This window comes from Dipodomys merriami, unplaced genomic scaffold (genome assembly GCF_024711535.1).
Source record: "Dipodomys merriami isolate MVZ:Mamm:240054 unplaced genomic scaffold, mDipMer1.0.p SCAF_1, whole genome shotgun sequence".
Taxonomy (NCBI): Eukaryota; Metazoa; Chordata; class Mammalia; order Rodentia; family Heteromyidae; genus Dipodomys; species Dipodomys merriami.
Window position 1 is genome coordinate 46126171 of NW_027202270.1, and position 20575 is coordinate 46146745.

At 40.4% G+C, this 20575-nt stretch overlaps 1 protein-coding gene across 1 annotated transcript in view; it reads left to right on the forward strand.

The window, feature by feature from the left end:
* Nucleotides 1-20575, forward strand: part of Lrp2 (LDL receptor related protein 2) — a 196126-nt gene that overhangs the window by 139712 nt on the left and 35839 nt on the right. The window contains exons 46-54 of the mRNA XM_070021406.1: nucleotides 185-307; nucleotides 2992-3123; nucleotides 6319-6520; nucleotides 9951-10246; nucleotides 11340-11856; nucleotides 15517-15669; nucleotides 16396-16566; nucleotides 18106-18329; nucleotides 20135-20312. Of these exons, the coding sequence (XP_069877507.1) occupies nucleotides 185-307; nucleotides 2992-3123; nucleotides 6319-6520; nucleotides 9951-10246; nucleotides 11340-11856; nucleotides 15517-15669; nucleotides 16396-16566; nucleotides 18106-18329; nucleotides 20135-20312 (1996 nt within the window). The remainder of the gene's footprint in view (nucleotides 1-184; nucleotides 308-2991; nucleotides 3124-6318; nucleotides 6521-9950; nucleotides 10247-11339; nucleotides 11857-15516; nucleotides 15670-16395; nucleotides 16567-18105; nucleotides 18330-20134; nucleotides 20313-20575) is intronic.

The window sequence follows — 20575 nt, forward strand, 5'->3', positions numbered from 1 at the left end:
AGTGGTAGAGCACTAGCCTTGAGCCAAAGAGACTCAGGGATAGCACCCACACCCCAAGTTTAAGCCCTAGGACTGGCAACAAACAAACACATGAACAAAAACCAAAAACAAACAACCCCCCCAAAACCTGATGTGAATCTTGCTGAGGTTTGCTTATGGGATTTATCTTCTGTCCCCCTTCCAGCCACACAAACATGCAGCAGTACTGAGTTCCAGTGCACATCTAGTTGGCGCTGTATTCCACACCACTGGCACTGTGATGGTGACGTAGACTGTCCTGATGGCTCTGATGAACCTGCTTCCTGTGGTAAGAAAACCAACAACCTTGAAAGGCAACAGCAAAGAGCTCGAGAACCTCACTCTCCTCCAACCACTGCAAATGCAACTCGGGGTCAGGCTGCTGCATGCTGGTTCTCCCCGCTTCCCTGCCCTCCCAGATGGGGTGGAACCAATTAGCAAATGTTGATCCAAGCCCTGCTAGTTCATAGCACTGTGTGCAGAGCTGATCAGAAAACCACAGCTGCTGGTTGTTGTGATAAAATGAGGTTAGGTTGGTGATGTATATATAGCACGTGGCTTGCAGAAGTCAATTAATTTTAGTTGATTCAGGTGGAATTTCCAAATTTGGCTGAGTTGTGTTTCATGACTATGGGAAGATCCTGAAGTAATTGGAATCAGGACAAGGGACATGTTGTAGGCACATATACTCTTTTTTTTTTTTTTTTTCTGTGCCATTTTATATGGAATGAGGTCCCCTGGGCACTGAGCTTCCCGAGAATTTCCAGAGAGCCTTTTGCATGTCTACTTGTTGTGTCTTGTTTGCATTTGGAGACTTATTTATTTACATTTGCAAATTCTAATCTCTATCCTTACACACTTACAAATTTTAAGCATCTGAAGTAACAACTACTTCTTGTTTTAAGTCTGTTAATAAATCAAATTGCTATATTAAAGGGCCTTAAGCTCTTTGTCAGCTTTTTAAAAATTTTGTTGCTCATGGCTTTACCATTTCCATTTGACCCATACCCCCATTTCTGGCTGTTTGCTAGTTAATTGGAGATAAGAGGCCTCAGATTTGTATGCTGTGTCTAGCTTTGAACCTGATCCTCAGATCTCAGCCTCTTGAGTAGCTAGGATTACAGGTGTCAGCCACCAGCATTCAGCCTCATAGATAGTTTTAAAAACACACACACACACACACACACACACACACACACACACACACACACACACACACAGATCGTGCTAAATGGTTTTGCAATAATATTTTTTCCTGTTTCATATGTTAATATCCCTTTCCTAACTGTTGGAAATTTAGATTTCTGTCATTTTTCCCTAATGAAAAAATAATGTTGTAGGAGCACTATTTTAGAAACTGCTTTGTGTGTGTGTGGAAGCTTTAAAGTCTAGATCTCTAGAAGTATGTTGCTGTGTCAAAGCAGATGAATCTCTTCAAGAAAAGTGTTTTTCAGTGGACATTCTTCAAACCAGATTTTTTCACTTAAATTTTTTATTATCTTTAATCTTTAGTTGTACAAAGGAGTTGCCATTTAACATAGCAGTTTATGAATACAATATATCTTGATCAATGTCACCCTTTTTTCCCCTACCCAACACTTCTTCACTCTTCTTAATTTTGTAGGATATTCATTGGATTCTTTTTCAGGCCCAGAGACACAAAGGATTCTTATATGTGAAAGCTAGATTTAGCTTACAAGTGTATCTAAGTAAATACGTTGGGTGGTATGCAAGTGTATACAAATGTATTAACTGAAATACAGTAGATTTAAGGAAGATCTCAAATAGTAGTTCAGCAAATCAAAATCAAAGTTCAGCAAAATAAAACATCAGGAAGTGAGTTCTCAAAAAGGGTAAGATAGGGTTATGGAGAAAGGGATAAATGAATGAAGAGGAAGAGAGGGGGATTATGTAGACAAGAATCCAATGTATGTCCTACAAAATTAAGAAGAGTGAGGGAGGGTTGGGTAAGGTAGAGATGTGTGAGAACATTAAAAGGGGTAACTTTGATCAAGACATCTTGTATTCATAAACTGCTTTGTTAAATGACAACTCCTTTGTAAAACTACCTAAAGATTGAAAAAAAGAACTTTTCTGACAGGAAGCAAAACATTTTGTTGGCCATAACAAATAACCTAACTTCTAGAATAACCCAACTTTTAGAAGGTAGAAAAATATAATTCTCTCAGTTAGAAGAACAAGAAGTATTAGTAAAAAGTTCTAATTGTTAAAAAAGAAAAAGAAACCAGCTTTTGAAAGATTGTTGTTGCATATGTATATGTTTTTTGCCCCTTACTGCTCTCATTCTGTTGTGTCTTTAATGATTAAAAATTCCTATACTTTAGTCTACTTTGAGTGGGCCTTGAATTTCTAGTTGAAGGATTTGAGTCAGGGAGAGCTTATTTAAAGTAGAAGGTTGACATGTCACTTTAATTCCATGTTTATTGAGCACCTATATTCTAGGCCCTTTGAAACTGAATCAATAAGGCAAAGTTCTGTGCTCAGGTGGAACTTATTCCCAATGAGAGGAAACAGGCAGCAAATACAATAAAGGAAGAAATTGTATAGTATTATGAAAGGTTTTCGGCATTACACAAATGAGGAAAATGAGATCAGGACAAGGGTGGGAAGGGCTGGGGAATAGCATGCCTACTAAATTTTAAAATGCAAACACATGCAATAGTAGGTGATTCATATTATTCCTTGGAAAAACTTGCTATTTCTCTATTGAATTTTCTATTTCTTGATTGGATGTTATTCTAGTCACCAGAGACCATTAGGACTTTGCACTGTCAGTGGACTGCTTTACCTTTGCATCCTGTCACTGGCACATCTCATTGGAGGCTCCCTCTAGCTGTACAGGGTGAGGTCATACGAGGCTGCACATTTTCTAGACCTGGGGGACAGCCTGCTTCAAGATTTATGGACTGCAGAGCACTCTTTTCACTGAAACTGCTTCTTATCTCCTTTCAGCATATGCTGAACGAACGTGCTTAGAACGTGAGTTTAGGTGTGATGCTGGCAGATGCATCCCAAGAGCCTGGATCTGTGATGGAGATAATGACTGTGGGGACATGAGTGATGAGGATGAAAGGCACCACTGTGGTAAGTGAAGCCAGTTAATTCCTTCTTGCTGGAAACACAGTAGAGTTACTTTTCTGTTTGTCAGGAAGATTCCTGTTTAACTGAATGTGCACTAATAGAATGTAACCTTTGTGTTTTCCTCTGGTCTGCTTGACACCATCCATTTGCATGCTTCACAATGAAGGAAAATGACTTCATGTTTGCTTTCTTTCTCTTGCGCTTAACTGATGGAAATAATGTCCTAGGTTTCTAGAGCAGAGGAAGAGAAGTCAGTTTGCCACTCAAACTGTAATAACAAATTATGCTTCCAGGTTCACTGATAGCCTTAGAACCGGGGTGGGGAGAGTGAATTTGGAGAGGGGTGTTGGGAGGTTTGAGTTAGTCCTTTTCAATGGATTATGAAACATTATTTTTACCAACAAAACCTTATGTTTTCACTTGGAGTGTCTTAGTGGAATGTCTTATCCAGATAAAACAGTATGAAATCAGTGGGTTCCTGGCTTACAGATGTAGAAAGTGGTCTATAGCCAATGGAATAGAACTGAAGACCCAGAAATGAACCCGCAGACCTATGGCCACCTAATCTTTGATAGGATGGAAGAAAGACAGCTTCTTAAACAAATGGAGCTGGAAGAATTGGCTTAACACCTGTAGAAAACTAAAGTTAGATCCTTATATATCATCCTGTACCAGAATCAGTTCCAAATGGATCAAAGACCTTGAGGTAAAAGCAGATCCCCTAAAAACATTACAGGAAGGAATAGGAGAAAGACTAGGGCTTCTTGCCACTGTTCAAACCTTCCTTAATAAAGATGAAGAAATCAAAGAAAGGTTGGATAAATGGGATTGCACTAAACTGCAGAGCTTCTGCATGGCAAAGGACATAGCTAGCAAGATAAATAGAAAGCCCACAGATTGGGAGAAGATCTTTAGTAACCATACAACAAACAAGGACCTCATGTCTAAAATATACTTAGAACTCAAAACATTAAGTCCTCCCAAACAAATCCTCAAAGAAACAGCCACTCCATTAGTAAGTGGTCTAAGACTTAAAGACTTAGGACTTTGCATTGTCAATGGATTGCTTTTCCTTTGCATTCTCAGTCACTGGCACACATCTCATTGGAGGCCCCCTCTAGCTGTACAGGGTGAGGTCATGCTAGGTTGCATACTTTCTAGACCTGTGGCACAATCTGCTTCAAGATTTCTTATTTCCTCTGAAGAGGAAATAGGAATGGCCAGTAGACACATGAAGAAATTCTCAACTTCTCTGGCATAAAAGAAATGCAAATCAAGGGCGCGAGTGGGGGGGTGGGGGGGAAGGCTGGGAAGGGATGTGAAGGGTAAACAAAGGAGGAGGCTGCAATGCTTGATAAGAAATGTACTCATTATCTTGCCCATGTAATTGTAACCCCTCTGTACAGTATGTTCACAAAAAATAAAAAAAAAAAAGAAATGCAAATCAAAACAACATTGAAATTCCACCTCACCCCAGTTAGAATGGCCATTATCAAGAAAACAAATAATAACAGATGCTGGCTGGGATATGGCCAAAAAGGAATGCTACTACACTGTTGGTAGTAATATAAATTTGTTTACCCACTCTGGAAAGCAGTATGGAGGTGCCTCAAAAGATTAAATATAAAGCTCTCCTATGATCCAACAATGCCACTCTTGGGTAAATGATCACAAACAAGGTCATACTAAAGCTACCAGCACAATCATGTTCATTGCAGGATCATTTACCATACCTAAGATATAGAACTAACCTAGATGCCCCTCAGTAGATAAATAGACTGAGAAAATGTGGTATATATACACAATGGAATTCTATGCTTCCATCAGGAAAATGGCATTGCCCCATTGGTAAGGAAATGGAAAGAGTTGGAAAATATCATATTACGTGAAGTAAGCCAGACCCAAAGAAACATGGGCTCCATGGTTTCCCTCATTTGTAATAATTAGTATATGTCTAGGATAGTCCTAGCAGAGGATCACAATAGCTCAATAGCTATGTACATGACCATATGAGATGAGGCTAAGTGAAATGAACTCCAAGTTGTGGAAACAAAAGGTTTTTCTTTGTTGTTGTTTTTAATGTACTGTGTGAAGTTACTTTTTTCTTTTGTTTTTCCTCCTTTGGTGTATCCCCTGTTGTCACTGTATTTGATTTTTGGTACCCTGTGTCTTGTATATACATTTATCTGGATTGGGGAAGGGAAGGGGAACAGCAAAATGGTGAGACAAAGGACAAAGGTGAACCAATGCAACAGTGATACTCACAAGACAATATGTTCGAAATGATTTTTACAACTTGTGGTGGGGGGGTGGATTGGGGAGAGGGGAAGTGGGAGGAAAAACAAGGGAGGGGCCAACAAAGTTCGATAAGAAATGTACTCATTACCTTACGTATGTAACTGTAACCCCTTTGTACATCACGTTAACAATAAAATTAAACTAAAAAAAGAAACCTGTCTTGCATATTTAAAAAAAAAGTGGTCCATAGATCCATGTGTGTTCTTCCTATTGAGATGAGTGGCTGGCACATGAATTGTAACAACTTAGCACCCTTCCCCTTATCTCTCATTTATCTACAACAGGATTGGGGAAATACTTGTTCTGATCTTCAGCAGACATTAAAGATTCTGAATCAGCATCTCATCGCTTACCTCTTACTGGCCTACACCTCACTACCCACCCTCATTCTATTGAGCATGTAATGAAGTTATAAAGCCTTCAGCTTCAGAAGAAAAAGATGTGTGTTGGAAGCCTTAATTCTTTCCCTATTTAGTTCTCTGCCTTTGAGTCATCTAGTATTCCCATCAGTAGAATTTTCATAAAATACCAATCATATTTTCCAATTGCACAATTACACTTCACAAACTAAAACATGATAACAAAATTAAGACATTTGATATCAAAGTTAAAAAAAAAGGAGTGAATCTCTGAAGCCTTGAGGAAAAAAAGATGTTCTTACATTAATTCTCTGAAAAAGTAAGTGAGGTATATTATGATATTCATTTCTTCCTTGTGAAAAAAATCCAGGGTCTAACACAATTAAGATGGAAATTTTGGAGATATTTATATTATGATGTTATTCCCACAGCATTATGATTTCCTTCCATTCTCCTTCCATTTCCTTTAAGGCAAGAGAATTGAATGCTTACAAAGAGCTCTTTGATGGTTTCTTATTTTGTTTGTATGCTTTGGTTTCAGAGAATCAAACCTGCTCAAGTTCCGAATTCCTCTGCGCAAATAACAGACCTCCAGACAGAAGGTGCATCCCCAAAGTCTGGGTCTGTGACGGTGATGCAGACTGTTCTGATGCTCTTGATGAGCATCAGAATTGCACCAGGAGATCTTGCTCTGCTGACGAGTTCACCTGTGGTAACGGGCTGTGTATCCGACAATCATTTAGGTGAATTGGGGATTGAAAATTTTTCCAGCCAACTCTAAATGTCTATTGAGGGGCTGGGCTGACTTACCCATTAGGCTTAGTGTCCTCAGTGCTTAGCACTCATGATACTTTTGATTGGCCATGGAAATGTTGGGAGTCTTCTGAAATCAAAAGAAAAAGAAATTATAATTTTTTTTTCTCCCCGCCCCAATAATCAGAAATTATAATTTAAAGAACATGTTTTAATATGTAATATTCACTTACGTACATTTGTACCTCTTTGTCAGTTTGGTCATTTTAACTTATACAGGGAACTCAGGACCTTGTGCTTGCTAGGTAGGTGCTCTGCCACTTAAAACATGCCTTTGTTTTTTGCTTTGTTTTTTGGTCTGGAACTGAGACTTTAACTTGATACCTGATGCTATTGCTCATTGGTAGCACCTACTAACTGGGTCATGGCTCCAACCCTGAGCATGACTTTAGCTCCTTTTGCCCTGCTTGTTTTCCAGGCAGGGTCGAACTTTATGCTCAGGTTGACCTGGGAGTGTGATCCTCCTACTTTTGCTTCCCTGTCACTGAGGATGACAGGTTAGTGCCATTATACCCAGCCATTGGCCAAGATGGAGTCTCACCAAGTTGTTGTCCTGATTTCCACCTCCCAAGTAGTTAGGATTACAGACTTGCGCCACCCCACACCTGGGCATGTAACTAATTTTCCATATTTTTAAGGATGAAGGGACCCAAGAAAGGCATCATATTGCCTTGCAAAGATGAATGAAGCAAGTCTGATAGATGAAAAGTTGCCTTTGAAATCAGTAACTCTTGGTTTTCTATGGTATAAGCATAGGTACAAGAAATATTTTAATATCCTTTCTCTATTATAAGAAAAATAATAATGAAACATGATGAAGAATAGAGCCTGGTACTTAGTCTCCTGGTTAAGGAGACAACCAAAGAGACAGGTGAAACAGAGCTGAGATGCAGGTTCTTGTTAAGGCAGCAAATACTGTTCAGTGTCCTGGAGAAAGGGCAGGAGGGGCAAAACTTCTGGTACTCTTAAGGAGAAGCAGGAAATCAATTGTAATGTAGAAGATGCTGATTGTAAATGCAGGAAACAAAATCTGAGGTTCTTAGCCCACTATGTGGGCAAAACAAAGTCAGCTCAAAGCTTGCCAGTTTGGGAGATCATTCCTGCTTGGTTTCTTCCTACTTCTCCAAATGGGCTACTTCACATGATTTGTATTCTTAATGTCTCAACCATGTACTCCCTCCACTTACGAAATCTTGGGATATAGAGAGAAATGTTGAAGACTGGTGTGTGTGTGTGTGTGTGTGTGTGTGTGTGTGTGTGTGTGTGTGTGTGTGTGTATGTGTGTGTGTGTGTGTGTGTGTGTGTGTGTGTGTGTGTGTGTGTGTGTGTGTGTGTAAGTTTCCATTCTTATGGATGAGGTAAATAACATTCATAAAAATGGAATACTGGTGGCTAACACCTGTAATCCTAGCCTCTCAGGAGCTGAAATCTAAGGATTATGGTTAGAGCCAAAGCAGGCAGGAAGGTTTGTGAGACTTTTACCTATAATAAATTACCCAAAATGCCAGAACTAGAGCTGTGGCTCAAGTAGTAGAGTGCTAGCCCTGAGTAAAGCACAGAAGCCACACCTAGGCCCTGAATTCAAGCCCCAGGATGGCGTGCTCTCTCTCTCTCTCTCTCTCTCTCTCTCTCTCTCTCTCTCTCTCTCTCTCTCTCTCTCTCTCTCTCTCTCTCTCTTGGGGAGCTCTGAAGAGAATCCGCTCAAGGGGAAAGGTAAGGTATTTTGGGTATTGTAGGACATCCTCAGGTAGAAATAGGCATTTGAACACATGGACCTAGAGTGAAGGAGAGATTTGGTGTATGCCAAATGGCACCCATTCATACCGAGAGCAGGAGGAGCTGAGAAGGAAATGATGAGATAGAGGGACAGGCAGCAGAGGTCCCGGGAACCTTTGCTTCAGTGGCAAAATGTCGAACAGCAGGCCAAAAGTACCGGTGAGATAAAGTACAATGCACAATTGCCTGTGAGTGATGGGAGCTTGAAGGAAGAAGAGAAGGTTAAATTATGTTGTATAAAGGTGGCAAAAGGAGCAGGGGCTCGGCATCTGCCAAAGAAAATGTAAGAACAAAGTAACTGTCATCTAGAACATGTAGGTATTCTGTGGGATGATCTGTCTGTCCCTTGTCGAGGCCCAAGCAGCTGTTGCTGAACAGACAGCGCCAGTGTTGCACTGAAAACTCGGATATAATAAATTCTGAAAAGTTAGGCAAAGGATCCAAGGCATAGAGCTGTAATGCATCTTAATTTAAATGAGGACTTGTCTGAGTCAAGAGAATGAGATGTCTCTTTCTTCCATTTCTAAGCTTTGCCTTTATTATTACTGTGCTCTTATAGCTAACTTGGACTTCTAGGGATTTCATTCATCTTTGTTCTCTTCCCTTCCTCCCTTCTTTCTTGCTCTCCATCCCTTTCCATGTCTCATTCTCTCTTCCTCACTCCCTGACTTGCTTTTGCCAAGGTCTATGACAGAGCAGAATATATTATATATTATATTTTTGGGCAGGGAGAATTAAAGTTGCAATCTTGTAATGTTCTGCCTCTAGCTCCAAGGCCTTTTAGGCAAATTTGTTCTAACTGATGGTCATATATTAGCTTTGTGTGTCCGAAGCTTATATTCCTTTATTCTGATGACACCTTTGTTACTGACAGCAGGACCCCCTTCAGTTAACATAACCTGTATGGGATCTTGGGGTACCATAGAGAAGAGACCAGTCTGGCAACAGGAAATGGAATTGTCCTCACTATGCTTAGGAATGTTAGGTTCTATAATAGCTTCTAGAACAACAGACCTCCTTCCTTTATCCATTTCTTCCATGCTAACTATGCTAATCTACTAGTTTGAGCTTCTTGTCACCATACCAGCTTTGCTTCTCACAACAGGCAATAGTAGAATTGTATATAAGATAGAAGGAACAGGTTGGTCAATGTGAGAATCACTCTAGTGAAAAGTAATATATATGTTCATAAGGGACACATCCAATAATTTTACCTTTTTTAGCTTATACCACTTACCTGAAAGTTTCCATGTAGGTACAGGTACTTTTATCATATGGCTACTTGGGATATTGTCAGTGCTTATAATCTTACCTCATTATCTGATGAACAAATCAGATGAACACTGGAATTACAAACACATGATAGATTGTTTTGTGTAGCTCTAGATCTTCATTTCTCAGAGTCACCACGGGCACCATCTCTTCCAGAGATAGAGGTTGATAAGGGCGAGAGGATGTATCATATTAACTATAGTAGTCAACCTGGCAGTCAGGTAAATAGAAGAGACAGCAAAACCCCACATGGGTGAAAGCTAAGACTTACTGTCAACTTGTCTAATAGTAGCCCTGGGTCTTCTAACACAGGTGTGACCATCGCAATGACTGTGGTGACTACAGTGATGAGAGGGGCTGTTCATACCCAACCTGCCCAGGGACTCATTTTACCTGTCAGAATGCTCGCTGCGTCTATAAGCAGTATGTCTGTGATGGTGAAAATGACTGTGGAGATGAATCTGATGAGCTGGATCACCTGTGCCATACCCCTGCACCCACGTGTCCTCCTCATCAGTTCAAGTGTGACAATGGGCGCTGCATCGAGATGGGGAATGTCTGCAACCACGTAGATGACTGCACTGACAACAGTGATGAGAAAGGCTGTGGTGAGTGCCACAGAAGGCTTGGGAGGAAATCGGGGGACTGGATGTAGAATCTCAGCCTTTAAAGCTTATGTTGGCTGTCTAATCTGTCTTCTCTATAGAAAGCTTACAGACTTTTATTCTTGCCTTCATAACAAAAGCAAAGATTTCTTGGTATATAGTACAAAACATTTTGGATGAATTCTTCAGTCAGGCAGAGAGAATAGATAATGAATACCATTCAGGCCATTATTCAGGTTGAGATCTGAGGCTCACAGTTTGAAGCCAGCTAAAGCAGGGAAGTCCATGAGACAGACACATTATCTCCAATTAGCCATCCAGAAAAAAAAGCCAGAAGTGGAGCTGTGGCTCAAATGGTAGAGCGCCAGCCTTAAGTGAAAAGGCTAAGGGACAGCGACCAAGTTCGAGTCCTAATATGGGCATGTGTGCGCACACGCACACACACACATGTTGCTAATTAATGTTCCTAATAATAAAGATAATGTGCTGATTTTCCTTGGACTCTTAGAATGTTCCTTGCCTTAAACTTTCTGGAGTGCCTACAAGTCCCTATCCTGCTTTGTTACCCATCAGTTTCATGCTCAGGTGATGGATTGTGATAGTTTTAGTTTCCTTGATGCTCCAGCCACAGTAAGTGAGCCAGCTGAGTTTATAAAATGAGCATTGTTCATAGTATTAATCCTGGTCACCATTGGTTTATAGAATGTTATCATTGTTCCCATGGTAAAAATTTAAATGCTTGGAAGGAAAGAACCTATCAATTTTATTTCTATTTTGTTTTCTTCCACTGGTTTATGTCAGTACTTACTACATGCTTCTGCCTAATTGAAATTTGTATATGATACAGTTTCTGCTCTTTAGGAAGCAACATGGAAACCAAGTGCTAGACAGACAAATTCAGAATGAAAAGACTGTGTGAATGTGAAGGAGGTACAATCCATGCAGTTGAAAAGTTAGCGACTTTGAATAATCTAAGCCATCAGGAATCCTGATGATCTGTCTTGTCCTGGCATGATTTGTTAAGAATTGTCCAGTAGACCATGGTGAGTTCATGGCTGGAGTTTTAGATTTTGTAGTAACTGTCTTTCATCTGCAGGAATTAATGAGTGCCAGAACCCTTCAATCAGTGGCTGTGATCACAACTGCACAGACACCCTCACCAGTTTCTACTGCTCCTGTCTCCCTGGATACAAGCTCATGTCTGACAAACGGTCCTGTGCTGATATTGATGAATGCTTGGAGACACCACACGTGTGCAGTCAGAAGTGTGAGAATGAGGTGGGCTCCTACATCTGTAAGTGCGCCCCAGGCTACATCCGCGAGCCAGATGGGAAGACCTGCCGGCAGATCAGCAACATCGAGCCCTATCTCATCTTCAGCAACCGTTACTATTTGAGAAATCTAACCACCAATGGCTATTCTTACTCCCTCATCTTGCAAGGATTGAGCAATGTGGTGGCACTGGATTTTGACAGAGTAGAAAAGAGGTTGTACTGGATTGATAAGGAGAGGCAAGTCATTGAGCGAATGTTTGTCAATAAGACAAACAGGGAGACCATCATAAGCCACAGACTACCAGCGGCAGAAAGTCTAGCTGTAGACTGGGTTGCCAGGTAAGGAAACATGCATGAGGTTTCTGAAAGTTCAAAACTAAAAATAAGTCTAACCACGTTTTTATATTGATAGGAAAGTAATCATTTCATCTTGGGTTAGCAGGTAGATACATTTATCATTCTTTATACTTTCATCTGATTTGCACTTAATACTGAAATGGGATACCCCAGAACCTAAAAGCTAGTGACTATAACAATGTGTGGTGTTATATTATGGAGAGGGGCATTATAAGGAAGGAAAGAACTCCTAGCCCCTCTCTTAACTGGAGATGATATTAGAGGACCATCCATGGAATCATTGGTGCATCCAGCCCTTTCGAAATGCTGACTGAGGAAAGCCTACTTCAAGGCATGGTGTTGGGCCCTAGAGACTTAGAGATGAGCACAGTGTACCCAAGATCTCTTGTCTTAGAGTCCATGAGTGAGTCATTCCCAACCTAGGCTTGCTCATGGAGCAATGGAAAGCTAACTTGAAACTCTTGTTTTGAGATGGCCCTTCTAGAGAATGAGGATGTGTCAGATGGGCCAGTGATGTTTTAACTAGAACTTTACCCCTTTGCCTACACATCTATGTGGCATGGACTCTATCAGATTCTTGGCAGCATAACTGAGTTAGATATGGAACTATGAGCATGCATGCTACAAATATTCTTGTCATGGACATCATGGACCTCAAGATGGCTTTTTGCCATGTGACCATTTTAAAGATAAAGGTTCAAAAATTGGGAGGAGAGTTTGTTATCTTGCTCTCCCTGAGCAGCTAGACTGCTGTAAGTGTTCTAGAATTGCTTGCTGAGAACGAGTGAGCCATTGTCCACATGTCTAAGACAACTGTGCTCTACTCCACCATCAGAAATGGTGGTGAGTGATTGGCAGGAACAGAGCTTCACATGGTACAGCTGCTGCCCCGATCTTTGCTCTGGTACAAAGAAAGAAACAGTCCTTCAACCCTTTCTCCCCAAACTGATAGTGTTATTTTCCACTGGATTTTAACTACTTCTCAATCATGGTATGTTGGCCAGAGGGGAACTTTACATAAGTGTGTTCCAGTGAGAAAAAAATGGAGCAAGCAAATCTGAGTGAAGGTAAAGAAGAGTAGCTCCCACTGAGGTATTTTCCTGAAAATCTAGGAAATAGTAATACCAAGCTAAACCTTCCTCAAAATGCAAAGGGAAAGAAGAATCCTGTCACATTTCATTGGGCAAGGACATTTCTTTTCCTCCTCCTCCTCCTCCTCCTCCTCCTCCTTCTCCTCCTCCTCCTCCTCCTCCTCCTCCTCCTCCTCTTCCTCCTCCTCCTCCTCCTCCTTCTCCTCCTCCTCCTCCTCCTCCTCCTCCTTCTCCTCCTCCTCCTCTTCCTCCTCCTCCTCTTCCTCCTCCTCCTCCTCTTCCTCCTCCTCCTCCTCCTCCTCCTCCTCCTCCTCCTCCTCCTCCTCCTTCTCCTCCTCCTCCTCCTCCTCTTCCTTCTTTTTTGCCCATTCTAGGGCTTGAACTCCGGGCCTGGGTACTGTCCCTGAGCTCCTTTTTGCTCAAGGCTAGCACTCCCCCACTTGAGCCACAGTGGCACTTCTGGCCTTTTCTGTGATTAACTGGAGATGAGTCTCACAGACTTTCCTGCCAAGGCTTGCTTTGAATAGTGATCCTCAGATCTCAGCCTCCCGAGTAGCTAGTACTACAGGTGTGAGTGAGCCACCAATTTCCCTGGCAGGCAGGGACATTTCTAAGATATTATATATCCTGAGATTTAAAATGAATTTTCCTCAGTATCAATATTGCCAACATAAAGGGTGTTTGATTTCCAAAAATCTTAAGTTTGCTATGCTATTTTTTTTTAAGTACCACTGTGCATATTGGAAGACACCATTGGTTCCCAGTCCTCTTTATTTTCTAGGAGAGGAGGTGAAGAAACTCTTAATGTTTTCATGAAAAGAATCTGATTGTAGAATCAGTCTTTTGTTAGAAATTAGTGGGAAGACAAGAAGCTTACGTGGATAGAGTGCCCTGTGGTATAATGCGTCAATATGCCAGGACTTGAATTCTTGCTCTTCCACTTACTGATTTTATAACCTTGGGGCATCTATAGCTTCCTTAGGAAAATAGGATAATAAGCACCGCTGTCCAGGGTTCTTGTAATCTTAAGTAATAAATTGTCTTATGAGTGTGTAGTTTGCAAGGGGGAAGGAATGCCCAGCTGGCGGGCTACGTGCAGCTTGTGAAATCATTTGGTACATGATGTATACTACTTATATGCTTCTCACTGGCTTTTATAGCCTTCTACACATGTTGATAATTTTACATGACCTATGGATGATGTTCTAAAAATCTAGATGGCCCTTGGCCAAAAAATGGTTGCCCACTCTTGGTAAGACCTATCATTTACTAAGTGTTCAATAACTACTATTGGCTGTTTTTTTAAATGTATATATTTGAATTAAATTTAAGTAATTGTATAAAGCAGGTTAGAGTCTTGTCAAAGATGGAGCCATGCTGTGGCCAGCTCTCCCATCGAAACATACCCATGCATTCATCTAAGAAGATGCTCCTGTTCCAACAGTTAAATATTGTGATTTCTGACATGGTTGGATAGGGGCTTACTCTTGTAAAGTGGCATTTGAGCCTTTTAGTAGAGAAACCATATATACTCTGACCAGTTGGTAGTGATTATCAGACTATGATCTGATGAAATCCTACAGCAGAACTTTCAATTCTTGGAGTACAAAACCCTTTGGAAGGTTTGGGAAATTTTAAGAATGACTTTAAGGATTATAGCACTTATAAATTTATGCAAGGTTAAGACCTCAGGTTAAGAGCACTTGTTCTGGGCTGGGAAGGTGGCTCAGTCGTAGAGTGCTTGCCTTGCATGAATGAGGCCCTGGGTTCGATTCCTCAGCACCACATAAGCAAAAAGAAAAAAGCCGGAAGTGGCGCTGTGGCTCAAGTGGTAGAGTGCTAGCCTTGAGCTGAAGAGCTGAGGGCCAGCACCTAGGCCCAGAGTTTAGGCCCCACAACCGGACCAAAAAAAAAAAAAAAGCACATAAATAGAATGTCAATATAAATACAAATGGAATATACATAGATTTTATTGACCTGCAGAGTATTTGGAGCCTGGAATAGTTCTGAAGCAGGAGTATGTAGCAGATTCTACTGCATTTGTAAGACTTCTTAAGTTTGATTAAGTAAAATATATCACAGGGTGTAAGGTATTCATTCATTTTGCCAGCCAAGTCTGACAGGGCTAGGCACGTGTGAGGTTTCATTATATTAAACCTGTCAAAACTCAGAGTTCTTTCCGTTGACGATGACATTTAAACTGCATTTCATGGCAGTCAGTTCTGCTTGCTTGTTTCTCTAAGCCTGTGTTGCTTGGGAAGGATGCTTTAGGCTGTATTAGGAGAGTAAAAACTAGACTCCTGGGGTGAAGTGTGGATCCAGACTTCCCCATGTAACATTACGTGAAAGAGGGGATCACAGGCACATGTTTGTGCATCTTCCGTTGCTTCGATTGCAGCAGAGCCCAGCTCCTGTTTGCCCTGTCCTCATCTGGCTGGGGAAAATTACCTTCTAAGAGCAGCTGCCTGTGAAATCCTCAGGTTCCTTTGATAGAAAATTGGGTTGCTGAATAAAGTGACTAAAATAGGTAACTCATGGCTCTCCATTTCAGAAAACTCTACTGGCTGGATGCCAACCTGGATTGCCTCTTTGTCTCCGACCTTGAAGGTCGATACCGCCGCACTTTGGCCCAGCACTGTGTCGATGCCAACAACACTTTCTGCTTTGAGCATCCCAGAGGAATTGTCCTTCACCCTCAAAATGGGTACTGTCTCCTTGTAATCTTGGGCTCTTCCTTTATGCCCATATTCTACCTCTTTCAGTACAAAAGGCTGCTCTATGATCTTAAGGCCAGTATCTTGCTGGAATTTGTCTTCTACTTTGCTGTCTGGTAACTGGTTTAGTATAATAATAGAAGCTTGTCTTGACCACATGATTTTCATTTGCTAGTCTCTTGTCTTTGCTATGACACAGTTTTTCACTTTTCTGAGTCACACACTTTGGTTACATGCAAGGAGAGATGTGGTTAAAAAGGAACACCTCTTTAATGGACTTGAAATCCAGTTTATCATGTTCATTTTTTTGTTGTTGTTCTGAGGCTTGAACTCACAGCCTGGATACTGTTCCTGACTTTTTATTTCCTCAAGGTTAGGTGGTCTACCACGAGAGCCATAGCTCCACTTGCAACTTTTTAATAATTTATTGGAGATAAGAGTCTCACAGACTTTCGAGTCTGGCTTTGAACTATGATCCTCAGATCTCAACTAAGTGGCTACAATTAAAGATGTGAGCCATCGGCACCCAGCTAATTATGTTCATTCTTGATCACTGTACAATATCCCCTCCTGCATTTTTCTCTTCTAGATATTTTCTGTTGGATTTCTTTCTATTCTGAGAGGTGCTGCAGGATGTAAACGTCATTTCTTTGTAGCCTTTTGGCAAGTGACTTCCTTTGGCTTTAGGACCTCACCTTCTGTGTTTACTCTCACAGGCATCTCTACTGGGCAGACTGGGGTCACCGTGCCTACATTGGAAGAATCGGCATGGATGGAGCCAATAAGTCAGTGATTATCTCCACCAAATTAGAGTGGCCCAATGCCATCACCATTGATTACACCAATGATCTTCTGTACTGGGCAGATGCTCACCTGGGTTACATTGAGTATGTACATAGAAAAAAGATAAAACAACTGTAAATCTGTGCTTCTATTATACTCATCTTCTAACTATATATTAGAAGTCACTCCAAGGTTACTTCCAACTAAAACTGCCTAAATGAAGTTTACTAAGCTCTGTGGTATTATGTAATAGAAAGAGAGTTTATAGCCTGGTACTTTTGTTTATTTTTCAATATTCAATCCATGTTGCTTTCTATATTCCTTTATTTCTTTCTCCCCTCCTAAATATATAATGAATAGATTTCAGTATGATTTTTCAACAACCATTGAAAAGGCTTTCCCTAAACTACTTTGGTGCATTTGTTGACAAGTATAATGAAATTGTTAATGTAATAGTAGAGTCTGTTCACATTTATTCAATCTGACAATACATTGAAATCCTGGGATTTTTGTAGGGGAGGGGAAGTGCTGTTGAGAATAGAACTTAGGGCCTTCCTCATGCTAGCAAATATTCTACCACTGAGCTATATTCCTAGCCCTAGGAATATAAAAAGTGTGTTAACCCTTACATGGTTCAGTAAAGATAATATACATTATCATCCAACCAGAACATGTTTATCTGGGGCATTGCTACTTATGGTTAGTTGTGATATAGTAATGTCTTCATGCATATCCTCTAGGTTCAAAAACTTGGAAGTACCATTAACTTGGCAAAGGTGGATAGAGTGCTTTTAGAAGATCTGGTGACTTAAATTCTGATTGTTTAGCTGTGTGTTTTATCAACAAACACCAAGTTTTCCGTGGCATCTGTAAATGATGGTATTTGGGGAAATATTTTTAATACTGCAGGACTAATATTGCCAAGTCTCTTAGTTGCTAGCGCTGCATATTTTTGGATTGAACTTCAGGAATTAAAAAATATGAAAACACCAGTATTTTAGAAATGGCTTCCGACATAGCTTCACAGTAGTAATGCATGGACATGGACAATAGGAAATGTGGCTGAATTTGCTGTTACACATTGAAATTTGAGAAACTTTTTGGAGGTTCACTCATCTGCAGAAGTATTCAGTAATAATACCCATGATGTGATTAGTAATAATAATATTCTGCTGGAATATGCAAAGTTAATTCTGCTAGCCTGTAAGGTATATTCCCCCTAGGTTATGTTGAGAACTAGCTGTCTCTTAAGCAGCTTCTCTCCTGGAATTTTCAGGAGCAGACAGAATTTCAGTTTTAGTTTGCTGTCTTTCCTCTCCCAATGATTTAGCATTTTAAGCAGGAGCATCATCATGAGACTGTAAACCTGCAACTGTTGTACCACCTGCAGGACAGCAGCTGTGGTTAGGAGTCAGCCATTGTTCAATCCCTGTGGCTGTTCCTAAATTGTAAAGCCTGCTTTGTCAACACTGATGTCTTTTGTTCAACCAAAATTCATCCTTTAAGTTTACTTTTTATTTTTATTAGAGACTAAGAAGGGCAGAGATTTTTAAAATTAAGTGACAGTAATAATTTATTTATAATGATGGCATTAGGGGCACAGGATGAGCTTTTTCATCGAGTGATTGTTCTTGCTGCCCCAGGTACTCCGATTTGGAGGGTCGCCATCGGCACACGGTCTATGATGGCATTCTGGCTCACCCCTTTGCCATCACCATTTTTGAAGACACTATTTACTGGACAGATTGGAATACAAGGACAGTTGAAAAGGGAAACAAATTTGATGGATCTGGTAGGGTAGTGCTGGTGAACACAACACACAGACCCTTTGACATCCATGTGTACCATCCGTACCGGCAGCCGATTGGTAAGTAGATGATGGAGGCAATGGAGGAGTTTGGCACTGTTGTTTTAGGTTCTGTCCATGTTTCTAAGGATGAATGCCAAGATTTAAAAGATTGTTTAGTTTTCCATATTAATGTTTTCTTAAAAACATATGCTGAGAATATGGAAATATCTATAGTTTGTTTCTTTTCCCCTGAGTAAGGTTACTTTTAAATTAATTAATTAATTAATTGATTGATTGATTCTGGATTTAAGCTCAGGGCTTTGTGCATGCTAGGTGAGCACTCTACTATTAAACTTTATCCCTGGCCCTCCTCTCCCCCCATGTCTCTCTCTGTCTTTTGTGGTGATGCTGGGGCTTGAACCCAGGGTCTTGCATTTTTGCTTGATATTTTTCACTCAGGGCTGGCAATCTACCACTTGAGCCATATCTCCAGTTCAGCTTTTTACTGGCTAATTGGAGATAAGAGTCTGGGCTGGTTTTAAATTCTAATCTTTAGACTTCAGCCTCTGAGTCTCTAGGATTATGGGTGTGAGCCATGTTATCCAGCTTTGGCTCTTTTTTTTTTTTTTTTTTTTTTGTCTTTTCTTTTTTGATACTGGGGATCGAACCCAGGATATTGCACTTGCTAGGCAAGCGCTTTGCCACTGAGCTACATCCCAGCCCCTCTTTTTTTTTTTTATTTCTACTATACAGTGTATTTTCATTTACAAATCAAAGGAATGTATTTCTCATATTATTATTAATATTATTATTATTTGCCAGACCTAAGGCTTGAACTCTGGGCCTGGGCACTGTCACTGAGCTCCTTTTGTTCAAGGCTCATACTCTACCCTTTTGAGCCACAGTGCCACTTCTATTTCTTTGAGTGGTTAGTTGGAGATAAGAGTCTCACAGGGACTTTCCTGCCTGGGCTGGCTTTGAACTGCTATCCTCAGGTCTGAGCCTCCTGAGTAGCTAGGATTACAGGCATGAGCCACCGGCACCTGGCTCTGACTTACTTTAAAATAAATATTTTAAATAAAATGACAACCATTGTAAAACAATGATTAAGTGTCTTTTACATATGACATTGTATTATATTAAGTAAATAATATTCCTGGCTTCTAGATGACAACTGGCAACCACAGCTGCTTTAGTGTCTTTTATGTTAGAAAATCTGGTGTGTGTGTGTGTGTGTGTGTGTGTGTGTGTGTGTGTGTGTAAACTTCTATTAACACTGTGGCATATTTTAGAACTAATCTAGGTGAGGCCAGTTGTATACTTTAGGTATACATTTCATTTTTCTGAGTCTGCTTTGTTTCCTGTGATGTATTGCTAAGTATGCAAGGAGTAAGAAATTAGCAAAATAACAGTATTCCAGTATTCTCCCATGCTTCTCTCAGAAGTTAATATTCTTCATATTATCTTAGTGAGATTGAAGTTAATCTTCATCTTCACAGCCCTACTCAGTGTGTTCATCATGTGTCCAAGCATCTGTGGCCTGTCTTCTTAGGATAAGAGACAAGGACAGATCTTCTAGAAATTAAAACTTCAACTCAGATTCTGGCATATGAATATGATCTTACTTATCCAATATTCTGAGAAACACATGTCTTCTAGTCATCAAAACCACTAGTGAATGGGCCTCAAGTATGAGGTTATTGCTTGGATAACTCCTGTCATTTGTCTTACTTATGAACTTTGGAAAAGGACAAAGGTAGGATAATGAGTTTTCTTAGTCTCTAAGATGTGATTAAGTCAATGTCAGCAGAGGTAACCAGATAATCTGTGCTTAATTTTCCCTTTAACCAACAGAACCTCAATTTTCTTCCTTTCCTTTCTAGTGAGCAATCCCTGTGCTATCAACAATGGTGGCTGTTCCCATCTATGCCTCATCAAAGCCGGGGGACAAGGATTCACTTGCGAGTGTCCCGATGACTTCCAGACCATTCATTTGAGTGACAGAACCCTGTGCCTGCCCATGTGCTCCAGCACCCAATTCCTGTGTGCTGACAATGAAAAGTAGGTGCCCTTTCCTTTCTCCCCACTCTCTGGTTCATGTAATGGAATGCCAGTCTCCAAACTCAATAATACTTTCCTTGACTAGAAAGAATTTGTTTGCCAAATTGATCATCTATCTATCTATCTATCTATCTATCTATCTATCTATCTATCTATCTATCTATCTATCTATCTATCTATCTATCTAACTATCTATCTATCTATCTATCTATCTATCTATCTATCTATCTATCTATCTATCTATCTATCTATCTATACACATA